General features: G+C 38.1%; 1 protein-coding gene across 2 annotated transcripts in view; it reads right to left on the reverse strand.

Annotated features, from left to right (window-relative positions):
• Positions 1-602: 602 nt before the first annotated feature.
• EGLN1 (egl-9 family hypoxia inducible factor 1) overlaps positions 603-18,526 on the reverse strand; it is a 51,156-nt gene continuing 33,232 nt past the window's right edge. Inside the window, exons 2-5 of one of the 2 annotated variants that reach the window (XM_012738208.2) lie at positions 7,958-8,077; positions 4,505-4,641; positions 1,891-1,958; positions 603-762 (exon numbers count right to left, since the gene is read on the reverse strand). In XM_012738208.2, the coding sequence (XP_012593662.2) occupies positions 698-762; positions 1,891-1,958; positions 4,505-4,641; positions 7,958-8,077 (390 nt within the window). In that variant the 3' untranslated portion in view covers positions 603-697. The remainder of the gene's footprint in view (positions 763-1,890; positions 1,959-4,504; positions 4,642-7,957; positions 8,078-18,526) is intronic. The other variant, XM_075995459.1, reaches the window with a different exon arrangement.

An 18,526-nucleotide genomic window follows, 5' to 3' on the forward strand; every position in this document is an offset into this window, starting at 1 on the left:
AAATGGTGACTATTTTACTGTTAGGTTTCATTATTAACAACATGAAAAAAAGACAGCAGCAATCTTTAAGAGTTCAAATTAGTGTAAGATATGACTACAAAACAATCTGATTTTTCAGTTGTAATTAAAGTGCTCCTTTTCTTATTTTAAGTAAAAAGAAAATTAATCATCGGTCACTGGCAACAATCATCATTAAGAGGTCTTTTAGGGCAAAATTTAATAGTATGAAGAGGTTTACAAAAATAGATTGATGTTATTTTGAGAAATAATACTGCAATTTTTCTCAATTCAGTTTTGATAAATTGTACCTAATCATAGAAAAATTATCCCAAATTCAAACTTGATATAAAAAAGGGAGAGATGAAATGAATTCAGCTAGATGACAGATCTGGCAAAATATAAGAATGAAACAAATTCTACATAGGGCACTTAGTTCCTGTCCAGATGTAAAAACCATTTTCATTTGGTAGCTTATCTTCTTCCCATGAGCAGTCACAGATTTGGAGTCGATCATGCAGTACAAAGGTCACAGCAGTCAAAATCTTCTGTTTGATGCAACACAAAAAAGTTGTTTGTTTCCTTATTAAAATGTCAACTGGTGGTCTATTTTGCTTTATCCCATTTATTGTATTCACAAGTTACCAAACAGCATCAACAATTATTGAAGATGAAGTGGGGTATTGCTGGATCAAAGGCTCTATAAGACGTCTTTACTGATTGAATCAGAAGGTTTATTGAGTTCAACCCTCACACCCTTTTCACCTGCAATGTAAAAAAAAAAAATTTTTTTTATTCATTCATTAAGCACCAGAGAGCTTCTGCTACTGCTTCCCACTGAATTCCTAACAGTATGGACAATATTTCAACTTTGCAAACATCATCTGAAAACTATCACGTTTACACTTCCAAACACCACCCTCAGCCTTTTATTATGATGAGTGCATTACTTTGAACTAGTAAACCTTCAAGGGTAACTATTACCTAAACAGAGATAATGATTCTGTCTCCTTTTTAATTTAAAAGCAATTCGGATTACTTTAAAACAGCAGAATGTTCATCATCACTGAAAGCATTCTACTTGGCTTCTGCCACAAATACTGGCTTTAAAAATACACAGAAAATGGATGGACATTAAGTTTTTATATTTTTATGAAAGGTTGAAGTGGGATTATCAGTGGCTCCGGACAATACAGCTAATCAGTGATGTGAACACTGAGCAGACTTTTGGAGCTACAAAGAAAAGTCAGATAAGTGGTCCATCAGATGGGAAACTAAGACCCACTGCTCTAGGAGAGACCATCTGAAAGTGGAAGACAAGGGGCACCTGGCATAATGAAGGATCTTCAGGTTCGTACCAGAGTGCTGACCTATGGACGCCACCAGCAGATACAGAATCTACATGCCTGTCTGATTTATTGATTTTGGCATTGCAATTCATCTCCTTTCTGTTAATGTTCTTCATGTCCCCATTCAACATGGAAGACCTAGAGTACTGTTTAGAGCATGTACGTTTGAAAAGGAAAGGATATCAACTTCCTTCTAAGAGGAGCATGAGAGGAAGCCAGACAGCTGTTACCTAGAGTTAAGTAGCCTGTGATTAAAAAGGATAATCACAGAAAACTCAGTTTATATTTGGATAATTTACTCAGACTTCTTTGCCTCAAACTTCTCTAAATCTTTGGTTAATTTTGTTGGTTAAAGATAAAAGTGAAGATGACTTAAAAAAAAAAGTCCTTTGTAAAATAAGGGAATTTTAATTAGAATGTGACAAAAACAGGGAATAAGTATTCGTGGTGTTAACAGAGACTATGATGCTTGAGTTTTTGGAAAGCACCACCTGATCGCAGGGTATTTTTGTTCCAGTATACCCTGGCCCCAAATGATGTTTACCTGTTAGATATTTTACTTTAGCTCGTGCTCTCTCATCTGCATCAAAATACCAAACAGTTATTGCGTACCTAAAAGAAAATTTAGAATAGGGTAAGAATGATCACACTGGGGGGAGAAAGTGGTATGCTGTTGCAATGGTATATTAAAACTCATAATGCCAAAATTTATGCCTAAATTGGAATGACATCAAAGGATAAGTGAGTACAGTAACAACTCACTTATCCAGAAACCTCAATGCTAAAGAATACAACTGAAAAGTAGGAGAGGCTAAAATTGATGTCATGAAGTTGATGAGTTTTTATGACTTTCTTAACACTTACTCCACCTACTTGACTATCTTTTTTGCAAACCCACTGAAGATTAGAAAGAGACAATAAAAGGGTGAAAAAAATGGCTTTTATAGGAAAAGCACATTATCAATAGCAAAAGTACTAAGAGAAGACAAATAGAATGGGAGGCCAACAGTCTCAATACTCTCTGAGGACATCACCATCTTACAGCAGAGAGTAGTGACGGACGTTTACAATTATTAACCTTGAGTCATCGAAACAGAATTAAATTATGCTAAGAATATTTTAGGATTTTTATCGAAACAAATTACACTGTGTTTGATGTTTAAAGTTTAGCTGAGCTTCATTTTTCTGAAAATTTCATTTGTTTGGAGTATCTCATTCCACAAATAAATGTGGCATCTCTGGTTTATTTGGCTCTAAAAAGCACATGGATATACCTCTGATATGAACAACAGGGAAAACGTGTAGACACGACAGGAAGAAAAGCACACTACAAATCATCAATTCCGTAACAGAATATGGTAATTAGTAAATTGGTAATTTACTTATATGGTAATTAGAATATGGTAATTAGCTCATGGATTCTGGCCAGTGGTCATGTAGGGAAAAAGAACACTAATCAAATGCAGGGCTGGTAAATGTGAGAACTAAATCGTGTAACAGTTTGAAGCAGACTCAAATGCAGAGCAGGGTCAGAGCCTCACTGGGGAGACCGAGGTGCACAGAGCACTCAGCTGGTGAACGGCCTCCTGGCTTCCAGATGCTGCTCTGTCCAGAGCTCCACTCTTACCTTGTTGTAGCTTCTTCTCATTTATTGAGTGGCCTTGGTAATGGGACAAAGGGCTCAGATATATAATTTTATATGTCTTTTGCCCATGCCCCAAACTTTTAGTTACATCGCAATCAGAATCCTAATGTCTGGATCAACTCCCCTCTGTAGCCCCATGTCCTTATCTGAAAACTGTAAACTATCAAATGTCATTCTCACTTTCCAGCCTCATCTCTCCTGCTGATCTGTTTCAAGAATCGTTTTCCTCACACAAATCTCTGCACTGAAACTTCCTCCTGGGGCTTTGGGGACACTGCTGCACTCCTTGCCTCCATGGCCCAAGCGTCTCTCTCGAGTGGAACAGCCTCATCTCTCCTGCCAACTCCTACAGCACCTTTCCTCCACGGTGGCTGGCGTGCACTTACTACCCCCAAATGCCTGTCAGTTCTTCATCTACAAAGGACAGGACCAAGCCAAACCTCTGGTTTCCATTCGGGACTTTATGCTCTCTGGCCCCAAACTGCTTAGCTTGCAACTCACTGTGTGAATTAGGGTGAAGGCAACGCAGCTCAGAAAGAAGGGGGAGAAAAGTGGGAGCTGACACTCAGGTGTGCAGAGCCTCATGTTACTAATGCCAACTCTCCTGCCAAGGTGTCTCAGGCTTGCCTCCTGCCTCTAGCTCTCACCCGTGGCACCTCCTAAACCAGGCACAGCAACCGAGTGCTAGGGCCTCACTATCAGAATGTTCACAGTCCTTTCTATGAGGAAAAATAACTATTTAAAAAACTGTACTGTTTTTGTACAAATATTTACTGCCCCAGCCCTTATACCTTTCCTTTTTATGAAATCTTGAGTTTGGCTTGGTCCAGTCCTTTACAATGTCTGCAATATCTTGTTTTACAGTCTTAACATTTTAACTGAGTCATGATAAATGGTTAAAAAAAAAAAGCATTTAAAAGAATGCACTTAACATAATAGGTTGAGAAGACCAAACCTTGTAGAAAAAGAATACCATGAAATACAGGCTTATTATTATTAAAGCTAAAGGTTTTTTTCCCTAACATGAACTCCCATCCCACACATGCTAACCTGTTCTCTACTTTTTGCTCTTCACTTCTACTCTCTGGTTACCTCTTCTCTTTTCTCTCTCGTCACCTTTCAGAGATATGCCCTTTCCCTTCCCTAATCTCTCTCTCTCCCAAGTGAAATAACTCTTACAAAATCAAAGAATGGACAGTAGTTTAGATATTCAGAAAACAAGGAGACAGGGCAGAAAGATGGGAGACCTGTACTCCCTTTTCTTACCCCAAACAAGGCGTGCCTGTGCAAAGAAAGACACATTTAGTACTAACTGTGCATACATCTCATACAATTATTCAAATTAAAATGACTGCAACATAAATCTTATACAATTATTCAAATTAAAATGCCCATGAAAAGTACTTGGAGAGCAGGAAAATAATACTCATTAGAAAGCTTTCAAGTTTATCCTATCCATCCCCTCCCTGTCCTGCCATACTTTAAATCAATTTTTTCTTAAAAGGAATACTACCTTGTAGCATATGCTGGTTGTACTTCATGAGGGTTGCGACGGTCAGACCAGAAAAACAGCAGTCTATCAAATTTGGGTTCAATGTCAGCAAACTGGGCTTTGCCTTCTGGAAAAATTCGAAGTATACCTCCACTTACCTAGGAAAAGAGCCAAATATGTAAGCAGGACTAACCAAGAATACTATAAGATTAAATTTAGCAGGGAAAAAAAAGACTACCCCAATACACTGAAATTCTTCATTGGATTACTCGCAAATATGTCTCCATTAAAGTATGAAGGTGAGTTAAGATTCTAAGTATACGTACTGATGAAAGGAAACATTCATTTCTTGTTTTAGGGATCTTTGTAAATACTTGATGAAATAGATGAATTACTGTCTGAATTTAAAAGTCCTAAAGCCTTACAGTTCTGAAAACTAGTAAACATTTCATATTTATGTATGCTAATGATTTTCTTTAACTTACTCTTAAAATGGACATATTTTAAGCCTTCTTGATTGAATTATTATAAATGGCTTATTATGTCAAATAAATAAGAGTTTATCATACTGTAAAGTTCAACAGACACTTAATAGGACAGTCACAGGTTTAATACCTATAATTTAAAGAATTCAATGTATCAGCAGAAAGTGTCATCATTTATTACCCACTGTCATCAGCACCGTCAACATGCATGTGTGGTCACTATCAGAGCAGGAAAATACTCATTATACCTGTAGCTCTCTCCCCTTCCAGATTGGGCCTGACACACGGATGAATACCTGCTTATGAAACTTGATTCCATCCATAAAGAATTATTTTTATTATTTACCCAAATATATAATCCTCTGTTTGGGATTAAATGGATTCATCTATTCATTCCAATATTAACTAGGCACAGGGAACTGGGTGGGCCCTGTGTATAGAGTAGAGAATAGTGCAGACACAGCTTGTCCTCGTGTTTTTTACCATCTGGGCAAGATAAAAGCTAGGCAAAAGCCACCCAACCAAGCAGCTTTTACCCTTGAATAACTGAATTCCTAAGCAGGTAGACTCTTAAAATAGAAACCTGAACACCTGCTCCAGACAGCATGGAGTCTGAGCCTATACCCAAAATCTACAGTTACAGAAAATGTTTATCAGGCTCATCCTCAGGTAAGTTAAATTCTAGCTACTTGCCCATCTTCCTCAGGCTCCAGTGTTGCTCAGAGTGATTCCTCAGGCAATCATGCACACATCTAAAGAACCTCCAGGGGATGTGGGGTGGAGATGGTGGGAGGTTGCTTGGTGGGCACAATGCGCGTTGCTCCAGTGGTGGGTGCACCGAAGACCCTGCCTTCATCACGATGCAATATATCAATGTAGCAAGATTGCACGTGGACCCCATGAGCATACACAAAATAAAAAATAACCTCCAGTCTGTGACTGAGAACATGTCTTCTTTCCTTTTTCCTGCCCTCTTCCCTTTGACTGGAGTCACTGGGAATATCACAGGCAATCTGCTGAAAATGTTTACAAAAAATGGCTAGTTGACAGTTCGTTCCACTCTTCCTCTGGGAAACCTTCCCTGATTCTTAATTAGGTGGCCCTCCTATGTGCTCCCACAGCAATCTGTCCTGACACTTGGCACAACCAATTGTAACTGTCAATCTACTGATCTGCGTCCTCCAGTAGATCCAAAGCTCTCCCAGGGCCAATTCCATTTCTGCTACATCCCCAGCACCCAGAGCAATGTCTGGCTCACTGTACGTATTTAGTGCAACCTCAGAATGGAAGTTTGCTATTCTACATATAAAAACACTAGGGACTTTTCTCTGCTTATGTTCTAATTTAAAAACCTATATATGAATGGCCTTGGCTAGGACATATAAAAAGCATAACAACATCAGCCCAGAAAGAGTCTAAGCAAATCTAGAAGTTAGGAGTTGATCATACTTCTAGCTTTCTAGCTATTTACAAAATCTGACAAAAAGTCAATTTTTAAGTTTTAACTGAAGTCACACCAATCTGTTTTGTGCCTTGGGCTCAAGGTGAATTACCAACTTTACTTCTCTAGTTCAACCTTTGAAAAAGCTGTCGAAAGAAAAACCATGCTTGTTGACATAATGCCTCAATATCTACTTAGCAGTAAACTTACCTCCATTTTGAACTTGGATAAGGACAGAAGAAATTCTTTAAATCAGTATGGTATAGAACGATTACTAAAGCATTATGAGCATATTCTACATTTAAAGCACTTTTTATGGAATTTCATATTCATTTCTTAAAAAAAAAAACAAAAAACACTTTTTAAGGTAGGATTAAGTTTTTGCACATTTAAGACTTGGGTGGTTTCCATTTGTGTGTTTGCCAGGAAGAGAAAAGAGAGGTGTTTTAAAACTTAATATGATTTTTTTTAAAAAAATCTCCCTGGCTACAAAGGTGTGTTCACTTTCTGAAAATCTACTGAGCTGTACACTGTGTTCACTTTGCTATTTGAATGTTATACTTAAGATTTAAAAAAAAATTAACCAAAAAAATCAGTCCATACAGTCTTCAATGAAACTCAGGCTAACATTAATGGAATATATATTTAGAACAAGAGAGATTAGATATATTGTACATTCTAACTGGTTTTACATCGTTTGCCAATATTGATAGACTTCTAGTTTTTTTCACAATCAGAGAAAGATGGAACCCTACCCCCAATATTCAATTCAACAACCCAATGTCATATAACATCTCTACAACATTGCAAAGAATAGACTAGCAAACAATTCATAACAATTATTTATATAGCTCAGCTACGAAAGCACTAAAAAAAAAAAAAAAAAAAAAACAATTATTTATAGACCATCTCCCCTAAAACCCATTATACAACTGTTCTCATAAGTGTTTTTATAAAAACTATTAAAAGGACCTTTAATAAAGGGAATTTTTGTAAAAGTTAGATTTTATATAAATGCTTTAGTATCTGAAGATAGGTAAATCTATTTTTAAGAGAGAAAGTACTAATAAAGTACTAATATAGTACTTTTTAAACAGCTTTATTGAGGTGTAATTGATATATCAAAAATGCACATATTTAATGTTTATAATTTGACGAGTCTGAACATATGCATATACCCATAATACCATCAATCACCAATCAAGGCAATAAATATATCTATCACCTCCCAACATATCCTATGTCCCCTTGCCTGTGTGTGTGTGTGTGTGTGGTTAGAACACTGAACATGAGATCTACTCTTTTAAAATTTTAAGTGTACAAACCTATATTGTTAACTATAGGTATTATGTTGTAGGAGATATATTAGTATTTGTTTCATTTGACAAAAATCTACTCCTAATACCTAAGACTGAAAAAATTTTAACAGAAATTTTTAATTGTTATATGTTAAAGACAGTCTCACTTATAACGAGTAAGAATCTTAATACTTGTGAAAAAAAATAGCTGTGAGAAAAAAAAAATCAATGCTCAATTAAAGTTGCATACCTTGGCATCCCAGTCTTTATTAAGATAATATATACATGTCACACATCTTCCATCTCCATTTGGATTATCAACATGACGTACATAACCCGTTCCATTGCCGGGATAACAAGCAACCATAGCCTGTAATAATAATAATGATGATTTTACAAGTCCACATTTAAATAAAAAGGGAGAACAGCTTATATATCAGATCACTGATTCTTGGCTACTCTGACTTACATTTAAATTCCCTCTCTCTAATAAAAACCATACTTTGTAGAAAAGGCAAAGCAATTCTACAGCAACATTTATAAAGAACACAGGGTAGGTTGGTGAACACTCCAAGACCTGGGGGCTTCGCTTTGCAGTGACGGGAAGAGCCAATATCGAAGGATCAGAGGGTGGCATCATCATGAACCCTTGGCTGTCACAAGCCAGATGCTCGTGCTAAAATCCCCAAATGTCATAGGGTCTCAAGGCCCCCCTTTCATGATCTTCATACATACTGATAATCAAGATGACGTGAGTTCTGTCCTGCTCCATGGGAGATTTCTCTCCTCTCCGAGCTCACTTCAGAACCCCTACATTACCACCTTACAGTGAACTGTCCCCATCAAACAGCGGCTCTGACACTGTCTCTGAATGGTACCAATCTGACAGGCATAATTTAGAAGGTCAACCCGCACATCATCTCATCTAACACCAATGATTTTATAAAAAAGACTAAACAACCCCTCTTCATGTGACTAACCCCTCTTCAGATCAGAAAGGAAATCATGTTTTGCTCAGATTATAAGATATGGTTCAGAAGACTGTTGGGTGTTACACATGAAGATGAAAGAGAGGCCCAAAATAAAAAGCACAAAATAACTTACACTCTCTAGGAGCAAAGTATATTTTAAGAATCAACTGAAATTGATATGGGTGATTTAAAAAAAAATTCTCAGTAATTACGAAACAAAGACAAAGATGTTCAAAGTTACGAGCTATTTGTGAAATCCTTTATTTTTCATAATCAATGAGTCAGTATACCATTATCAAAAAGTAATTAAATTCTTCTACCATTATATTTAAGATAAACAACAAATGCTAATTTTAAAATTCATATGCAACTGAATAGTGAAGAAGTAATTCAATGGTTCCACCTCGAGAGACCAGAAAGCATTCTAAAACTAAATCATTGAAAAAAAAAAAAAGATCCTGTTTTCTCAGACACCTTGGACCAACTGCTCTTTATCAGAAGCAGAATTTTTAGTGAACTTTACGTATGTTCCTATTTTTCCTGACTCCAGACAGACTGACGTTTCTTCTTTCAGCACTAGAGGTTGATAATAACCAGAAAAGCATGGGTTTAGTGGGTTTAAGAATGTTCAATAGAAGATGAACCCAAATAACTTCCTTGTCACTATCTGCCGGACGAAAGTAGCGGATCTCGAATAGTAACTATAAAAGGGTACTAATTTAACAATGCAATGAATCCATTTGTGGTTGAGATAATTTTGGCAAATCATATGATACATTGTTATTCAAAGAAAAGAATGAGCATGGGGGAAACCCAAACCTGAAGTGATCTCACCTCAAAAAGGTTAATTCAGTTCTGCCCATTTATCTGGTAACCTCAGCATCTCTTGTGCAAAGGAGGGGGGAATCTCCATTCACTCCCTTTACCCCATTCTATCCAACCACTTAACAACCACCTTTTGAGCACCTACTATGTACATGAAAGGCACTAGAGCTGAAACAAAGGAGAAAGTTCCCTGCAATCACTTATAGTAGTCCCCCCTTATAATCGAGTTTTGCTTTCAGCAGTTTCTGTTATCTGCAGTCAACTTTGGTCTGAAAATATATATATATATTTTTTGAGACAGAGTCTCACTTTGTTGCCCAGGCTAGAATGAGTGCCATGGTGTCAGCCTAGCTCACAGCAACCTCAAACTCCTGGGCTCAAGCAATCCTTCTGCCTCAGCCTCCCCAGAAGCTGGGACTACAGGCATGCACCACCATGTCCGGCTAATTTTTTCCATATGTATTAGTTGGCCAATTAATTTCTTTCTATTTATAGTAGAGACAGGGTCTCACTCTTGCTCAGGCTGGTTTCAAACTCCTGTTGGTCCAAAAATATTAAGTGGAAAATTCCAGAAATAACTATTCATAAGTTTTAAATTGTGCACCATTCTCAGCAGAGTACTGAATTTATCATAATTCCCACTCTGTCCTGCCTTAGTCCAGCATATCTGCACTATAAATGCTACCATCCCATTAGTCACTTAGTAGTTTTCTTGGTTATCAGACTATCTCAGTATTGTAGTGTTTGTGTTCAGTTACTCTTTATTTTACTTTATAATGGCCCCAGAGTATGAGAGTAGTGGTGATGGAATATTGTTATAATTGTTCTATTTTATTGTTAGTTATTATTAATTTCTTACTGTGCCGAATTTACAAATTAAACTTCATCACAGGTATGTATGTACAGGAAAAAAGAGTGTAGATATGATTTGGTACTATCCACTGTTTCAGCCACCCACCGAGGGTCTTGGAAGGTTTCCCCTCAGACGAGAGGGAACTACTGTATTATGAAATCCAGTCCAGTGAGGTAAACAGCCAGCAAACAGACATACAATATAACGTTAGGTAGTGAAAAGTTATCTTTTCATAAGATTTGAAAAAAATTAAGCAGGGAGAGAACACAGAGAACGATGGATGATATTCCAGAACAGTGGCTGACATCCGAGTGAAGATGCACACGAAGGGGTGGTGAGTTGGCGGCTCTGAAGGGAGCGTGCATGTGGCAGAGGGAAGATGAGTGCCAAGGCAGAAAGGGCTGAACAGGGTGGGAAGCAGCAGCCCGCTGTGGCTGGAACAGCGCAAGTTAGGGCCAACAGTGGATCAGAGAGGCGGCGGGTAGCGTAGGGCCGTAGGGCCCAGAGACAGGAAGCCAATGGAGACTGCATCAGAGTGATGTTTTAAGAATATCAGTTTTAATTCTGTATGAATAAAAAACAGCAGCTGCAAATACCTCAATATCACTCATCACCTAACATTTATTGGATGTTCACTATTTGCCAAGTACTATTCTAAGCAATTTATGTGTAATATAAATTATTCATCTGACCCAACCATGTCAAGTAAATATTAATTGTATCATCATTTTTACCTTAATTTAACTGTTAAGAAAACTAAGGCCCAGAAAGGCTAGTGTTTTCAAAGTCATACGGCAGGCAGATGCAGAGAATCCCATGTAATTAAGCACCGTACTAGACTGCAGGAAGGAAAGAGTGAAAAGAGAAGACTAAGTTGGCTACTGCAGTTTCCAGGACAGAAACAAAAGAGACTGAGGCCAGAGTGTCAAAGTGGGATGTGTTCTGAAGGCAGAAAACCAATATGATTTGCTAATGGATTGGAAGTGGAGAGTGAGAAGAGTCAAGGCTGATGCTGAGGTTTTCAGCCTATGTCGATAAACGAATGGAGTTTCTATATACTAAAAGAGAAATACTATGCAAAAGTGTGGTCTTGATCACATGCATGGGTAGGAAAGGAGTTTCTCAGCAAGGGTCAAGATGAGACAGATAATCCAGAACAGAACAAAACTGAGGACACCAGGATTATGCCCAACATGAATCTGTTTGTATTCGTCACTTCTAAACTGTTTTCCTTAGAGCCCTAGGGTTACATGGAGGTTCCTAGGGTTGGGGTCTCATAGGGGAGGAAGTGAAATGAGAAAAGGCCAAATAAGCAGGTTTTACCCTAACCTTCAACTAGGGGCAGTGTTCAGCTGTTTCCTATACAGTATTTGAATTTCAAGTGAGACTTTTTGAAAAAATAAAAGACATAATAAAAGTTTTAACTGCATTGAATAAAAATGTAATTGAATTGTGTTAATTAAGTCTTATAATCCCTGATATAGCTCAATTACCTTTATCTAAATGTATTATTTAAGAGTGGATCCCATAATATGCTGGAAAAAAAAAAAAAGAGTGGCCACTGCCACTTTAGTGTAACCTGGTGTTCCCTAGGGCTCTTTTTTTTTTTTTTTTTTTTTTGAGACAGAGTCTCGCTTTCTTGCCTAGGCTAGAGTGAGTGCCGTGGCGTCAGCCTAGCTCACAGCAACCTCAAACTCCTGGGCTCAAGCGATCCTCCTGCCTCAGCCTCCCGAGTAGCTGGGACTACAGGCACAAGCCACCATGCCCGGCTGATTTTTATATATATATATATATATATATATATATATATATATATATATATATATTAGTTGGCCAATTAATTTCTTTCTATTTTTATGGTAGAGACAGGGTCTCGCTCAGGCTGGTTTTGAACTCCTGACCTTGAGCAATCCGCCCGCCTCGGCCTCCCAGAGTGCTAGGATTACAGGGGTGAGCCACCGCGCCCGGCCCCCCGGCCCCCCGAGGGCTCTTTTGCTCTGTGCTGGTGATAGGGAAACTGAAAAATTAGGAGAAAGAAGAAAGGAGAGGGGATGAGTGCTCCACAGGGCATTTAATGTGCCAACTCCATTAACTTGTGACTACCAGCCCTAGGAAAGGCAGCAGTCCACGATTATAAACAGGATAACACGAAAACCACCACTGTGACCCAGCAAACTAGAAAGTCTAAAAAAGAAACTGTATAATTCTGAGGTATGTTCCTAATCTGCCTTCTCACAGACATACCAACTTTAAATATTTTAATTTCCTATGGAGAAAAATGTATTTCAACATGAATACAACAATTAAATACTATTTTTTCCTTTTTGATATGAAAATATACATGATTGAGGATGTTCTTAAGTTAGGAAACACCATAAATTTGTTTTTCACAGTAAAAGGAAGGAAGAGGTTTGCGAGACCTCTTTGGAATCTGAAGACATTTATTTCTGGATTGGTAGGCTTCAAGATGAAGTTGAACCAGGAAACTTTTTTTTCCCCCTTTTTGAACTGAATTATTTTAAAACAGAGATTCAAAGCAAAGAGAACTCAAATTTGACAGGTTATCAAGCTACTATTTTTACCCTGAATGAGAGGAAGAGACTTACTATCTGAAAATGTATCTTATTAAAATATATTGCCTCAGGCACACAGCACTATGCCCTTTGTGGAGGTTTTTGGCTAACATTTCCCAATCGCTTACATAGGCCAGGCACGGATCACTTCCTTTAGCCTTCACAGAAAACCTCAGGGAGGTACTATTAATCTCCCTATTTCTGAGATTAGAAAACTGAACTATGAGAAGAAAAAACTTGCCAAAGGTCACAAAGACTGTAAGTGGCAGAGGTAGGATATGAGCCGAGGCAGTCTAGAGGGAAAAATAACTTCCTTCTGCATTCTTCCTCAGTGCTTTGCTCTAGTAAGGCATGTATGTAGTCTGCTCAGATAAAAGTGGTGATCTGCATTTCCTCCTCAGTGGCTCACCGCCTGCTGTAGTGGCACACTGTCATGTGTAATGCTCAACTCTCCCAGGTTAAGACGTACAGTAAGTCCTCACCTAACATCTTCCATAGGTTTGACTTTAAGTGAAACAACAATATAAGGAAACCAATTTCCCCCTGGGCTGATTGACAGAAACAAGAGTTAAGTTCCTATGGCCTATCTCTGGTCACAAAACACCACCAAACTTCTATATGAAGACCAAAACACTTGTAATATTAAGCATTCCTATAAATGTGAGCTATATATACATTTAAGGAAGATTAATAAAAACAAGAAAATTATTTACCCAATTATTCCAGTTCAATGTCGAAGATGGTGAGAGCTCATCCCAGAAGCTCAGGGTGCAAGACAGGAACCGGCCATAGCCAGGACGCCATCTCATTACCAGGCGAGCTCACACCCTCCCCCCACAGTCACTCAGACTGGCACCATACAGACACACCAATTCACCTAGCAGCCACAGCTTTGGGATATGGAAGGAGACTGGAGTACGTGGAGGAAACCCACGCAGACGAGGGGAGAATGTGCAAACTCCACACAGACAGTGGCTCTGGCTGGGAATCAATTTCTTTCCCTTCATCAACATTATGACAAAAATACTTTGAATGAAATGATGTTATTTAACGACCTCTCATACTGCATAAGGTATTTTCCAACTCTACAGTTAAGTCTCTCCCCCATCTATGCACAAAGCACACATACCCATTACTGTCACTACCTTGGGGTCTACAAAAATCTAGTTCAAATGGGGGGAAAACAGGTTATGTACCAAGAACAAGTTGTATTTACTGTAAGAATAGTTTAATTTTTAAAACTGCAGGTTTTAATTAACTTGCTTACTTTAGGTAAATCTCATTTCCTAAAATATACAATTAAAAACTTCATAAAATTTATGTCTTTTGTTCACTGCATTAGTCAGCATATTAAATGGGGCTAAGAAGGAAGGGCAGTCTACATGAATTTTAAATCCTTTTACACATGTGCTAAGCTTTAATGCTGTAAGTTATATATCTCACCATAAACAAACTCAGCCTTTATGTTTGGGGAGGTAAATTGTTCAAATCTAAATAGTGGTGAAAAGGAAACTAACACTGAAAAAAAGAATACAGCAATAAGAACAAGTGTACTACCCCTAGACAAACAAGCTTTGCGTCCACAGGGGGCAATAAAGGCAATTTCGATCAGTATTACATAAAACTTACTCAACTAATTCCAAGCAGAAAGAGAAGAACATAAAAGGAAATAGAGAATGTTATGACAGATCATGATCAAATTTATGGAAGTAGTATGTGAGCTAAAAAGCTCAAAAGAAATACATGAAGTTGGAAAAAAGGCCATTTCAAACAGAGTGAATTACATAAAATTTTAAAGGCAAAAAAATATTGAACACATATAGTGACAAGGAATATCTGTATTTGCTAAAGTACAGAGTTCTTGAGTAGGGAAAAAAAAAAAAAAACCAGAAAAGGTGTGTGGGGCCAGATTGTGGTCAAACCAGAATGCCTTAAGGAGTATGACCTTTATTCTACAGGTAGAGGGAAGCCATTGGTTTTTTTTTTTTTGGGCAGGGGAGTGACATGGTCAGAACTGTGCTTCAGAAACATGACAAGTATTAAAAAAAAAAAAAAGAAGAAAGAAACATGACAAGTAGAATGTAAGATGATGGATTTGGGAAAGGGGGCAGGAAAAAGAATGGCACTGGGAAGACCAGTCAGAACACAGCTGCAAGGGACAGAAAAAAGAAATCAAAGGCTGCTACGGAGGAAGTGCATTGGGGAGGGTGGGCAAAGAGGGGGCAGAGAAGTGGAACCGGGAGGCATAACGAACATGAGAAAAGGGAAAGGACTTGGCAAGTGTTTCACAGACAAAGCAAAGGACAGGGCTGAATCAAAGATGGTTTAAGAGGGTTTGTGTCTAGGGCCTCTTTGTTTACAGACCATTAAAGGAAGTAGGGAATACGGGTTTGACTGAGATGAGTCCATTTTTTTGGACATACCGAGTTTGTCATGCTGGTAGGCCATCTAGGTGGAGATGTTCAAAAGGCGGGGAAATGAGAGTCTGGAACTCCAAAAAGAGGTCATGGCTGGAGATGGACACTCAGGAGCCATCTTCACATGGGACAGCTGAAGCCATATGGTTGCCAGAGAGCTCCAAGGAAGACAGTATAGGGAGAAAAGAAGAGAACAAAGAGTAGATTCTTATGGAGTAAAGTCATTTAGAATAAGGACTCCTTAAGCCATGTTGCTTTCCTGATCACAGGAAAATGGTTAAGTAACTAAGTGGTCAAAAGCTGACAAATATTTCCAAATAAAGTCTCTCTCTCTCTCTCTCTCACACACACATACACACACACACCCCCCACAGAAAGAAAAAGAAAGCTCACATATTATAATTATTTCTAATGTTTTCACTAATTCATATTGACTAATTGTAAATAATAAACACATTATTTAAAAAGGACTTATAAGAGCATGTAAGTTATTTCCTTAAAAATTAAAAAAAATTGGCTATTATAAATAATATTGTAATCAGCAATAGTTTTGGAGTTCTATCTTTGTAAATCCTTGATAAGTTCCTAAAATTGAATTGCTATAGGTGAAATTATAAGGCTTTAAAACTTTTTGCTTGCTGAAATGTTCTCCAGATGGCTACATTAATTAAGCTTATACTCCCAGAAGCTCAGAATGAGTACACACATCTTCCCACCATGTGCCATTCTGTAATGATTAAGTTTTAATCTTTTAAAAATTGCTCAATTTGATAGGTAAAAATTTACCTTATTAACTTTTCTTTGAGACAGAGTCTTGCTCTGTTGCCTAGGTTGGAGTACAGTGGCGTCAGCCTAGCTCACAGAACCCCAAACTCCTGGGCTCAGGCAATCCTCCTGCCTCGGTCTCTCAAGTAGCTGGGACTACAGGCACACGCCACCATTCCCAGTTAATTATCTTATTAATGTTTTAATTACATCTTATATTTGCGAAAATAAACATTTTTCATATTTTTACTGGCTATTCATTCTTCTTTTGTTAACTGCTTATTTATCTTTCATGCACTTTCCTATTGAGTTGTTCATCCTTTCCCTACTGATTTTTAAGAGCTCTTTAGCTATTAACTTCTGTCGTATAACACAATTTCAACATTTTTTACTATGTTTCTAAAGAATATTTTAATACAAGGTACTTATTATTTGTGCAGGAAGGCAGAGTATAACTATATTAATTATCAGTATAAAGTTTTTTTCAAGTCCAGGAGTGTCTTCTGTCCACATTTACAGAAATGTAGAAAACACAGGAAAAAAAGTAAAGAATAAATAGCATTGATCCAAATCACTTCCCAAATGGCTCAAGACTGATAAATTGTTCAATAATCTAACACGAGACAAATTACTTTCCTTAATGGACCCTAATTCTAGCTCAAGAGAAAAAACTTAAATGCACATTTAAAAATCAACTTGTTTAAGCATAATGTTCCCAACAGGCAGTATAATCTAGAGATATCTAAGGAAGCCTGAGTACTCTCCAAGCTTTCATTCCCTTTTAGCAAGGAATTGATAAAGTTATACTTTACAAAAGAGGAATCCATCTGGTGAAGCAGATTATATTTTGAGCTGTCTGGCTCTGCTGTCAGAACAGAGACCTGTAATTTGCAAACCTCAGCTGCAATCATACCAGCCCTGCACAACTCTTCCTCTGGTTCTCAAGCAGGGTTCTGTATTTACACCATGCGGAATACCCCAACCGCAAACTTCAGGAGGAGGACAGGGCAACCTCTTGCCACAAGGAGCCTGGGGGTCCTGGGCAGGCCCCAGCTTGATCCCCACCCAGGGAGTCCCTCCAGCTCATGCAAGGAGATGCCACAGTCAAGACACACGCTCTGACAGCTATGGCAAACTTGCTATATTATTAACAAAACTGTTTGGCAGAGTCTAAAATGTAGCATTAAAATAAAAACAGAACAAACAAAACACCTAGCTGCTTGACATTATAAACATTCACTCTGGTACTTTTTGAGGCCCACTGAGCAGGTACTCTACCAGGCATGGGGATTGAGATTAAAATTAAACATCTGTTTAAATTCCAGAGTAAAGAAGAGAGGTATGGTTTAAATTACTTAAATTATTTCAGCATAGAGAGCACAATAAGTATTTATTTGTTTTAATGGACCAGAGGACACGAGGCAGAGGTTTCTGACATTCATCCTGGAGAAGTTAGTTAACATATTAAAACCATGATGTATACATATGAGCATTGGTTAATGTGGAAAACTTATCAAAAGTCTCCAGTGAGACAAGTCAAGTTTCCTTATCTCTTCTCAAAGCCAGAGAGTTTGGTAATTAGCATAGTGGATGTTAGAAATTAGTCTTAGAAGAGTGGTGTTCAAGATATGTGGTCTGGCTACACACGCTGTATAGGGACTACTGCTCTTACATGAACACATATATATAAATCTAGTGAATTTGTTCATATATTCCTGTCGGTTCTGTCCTTAGTTCCCTATAAGGGAATTCTGTCATCAGATCCCAACTAGGTTAGGCTGAATCCTAAAAGCAGACTGACACTTCAGCCTTGAATAAACCTTTCATAAAAGGTGCTTGTCAGATTGCCTAAAAGGATAGAGTAGGGACTTGATCCAACTTATAAAACAGCTTAGAAGACTATTTTTGTGCTTGCCTGCTAATAAATTTTGGTACGTGTGGCAAAACTCTGTTTGAGTTTTGCTTTTCTCTTCCCCCCTCTTTTGGGGGAAGAGAACTATACCACTCATTTATGTGTAGCCTCCAAACACTGGTGATATCTCTTAGTAAAAGCCTGTAAACAACTACTGTCAGCTCACAACAGGGACACAGTTATGCAAAGGCATACAGTACAGTATAAGAAACAACACTTCACTACGTTTTCTGGGGGGTTTTTTTTTGTTTTTTTTTTTGAGATAGGGTCTTGCTCTGTCTCCCAGGCTAGAGTGCAGTGGTACCATCATAGCTCACAGCAACCTCAAAATTCCTGGGTTCCAGTGACCCTCCTGTCTCAGCCTCCCAAGTAGCTGGGAATACAGGTGCATGCCATGGTGCCCAGCTAACTTTTCTTTTTTTTGTGGAGATGAGGTCTTGCTCTTTCTCAGGCTGGTCTCGAACTCCTGGCTTCAAGCAATCTTCCCACCTTGGCCTTCTAGA

The sequence above is a fragment of the Microcebus murinus genome, chromosome 19 (assembly GCF_040939455.1).
Source record: "Microcebus murinus isolate Inina chromosome 19, M.murinus_Inina_mat1.0, whole genome shotgun sequence".
In the NCBI taxonomy this organism is placed as follows: domain Eukaryota; kingdom Metazoa; phylum Chordata; class Mammalia; order Primates; family Cheirogaleidae; genus Microcebus; species Microcebus murinus.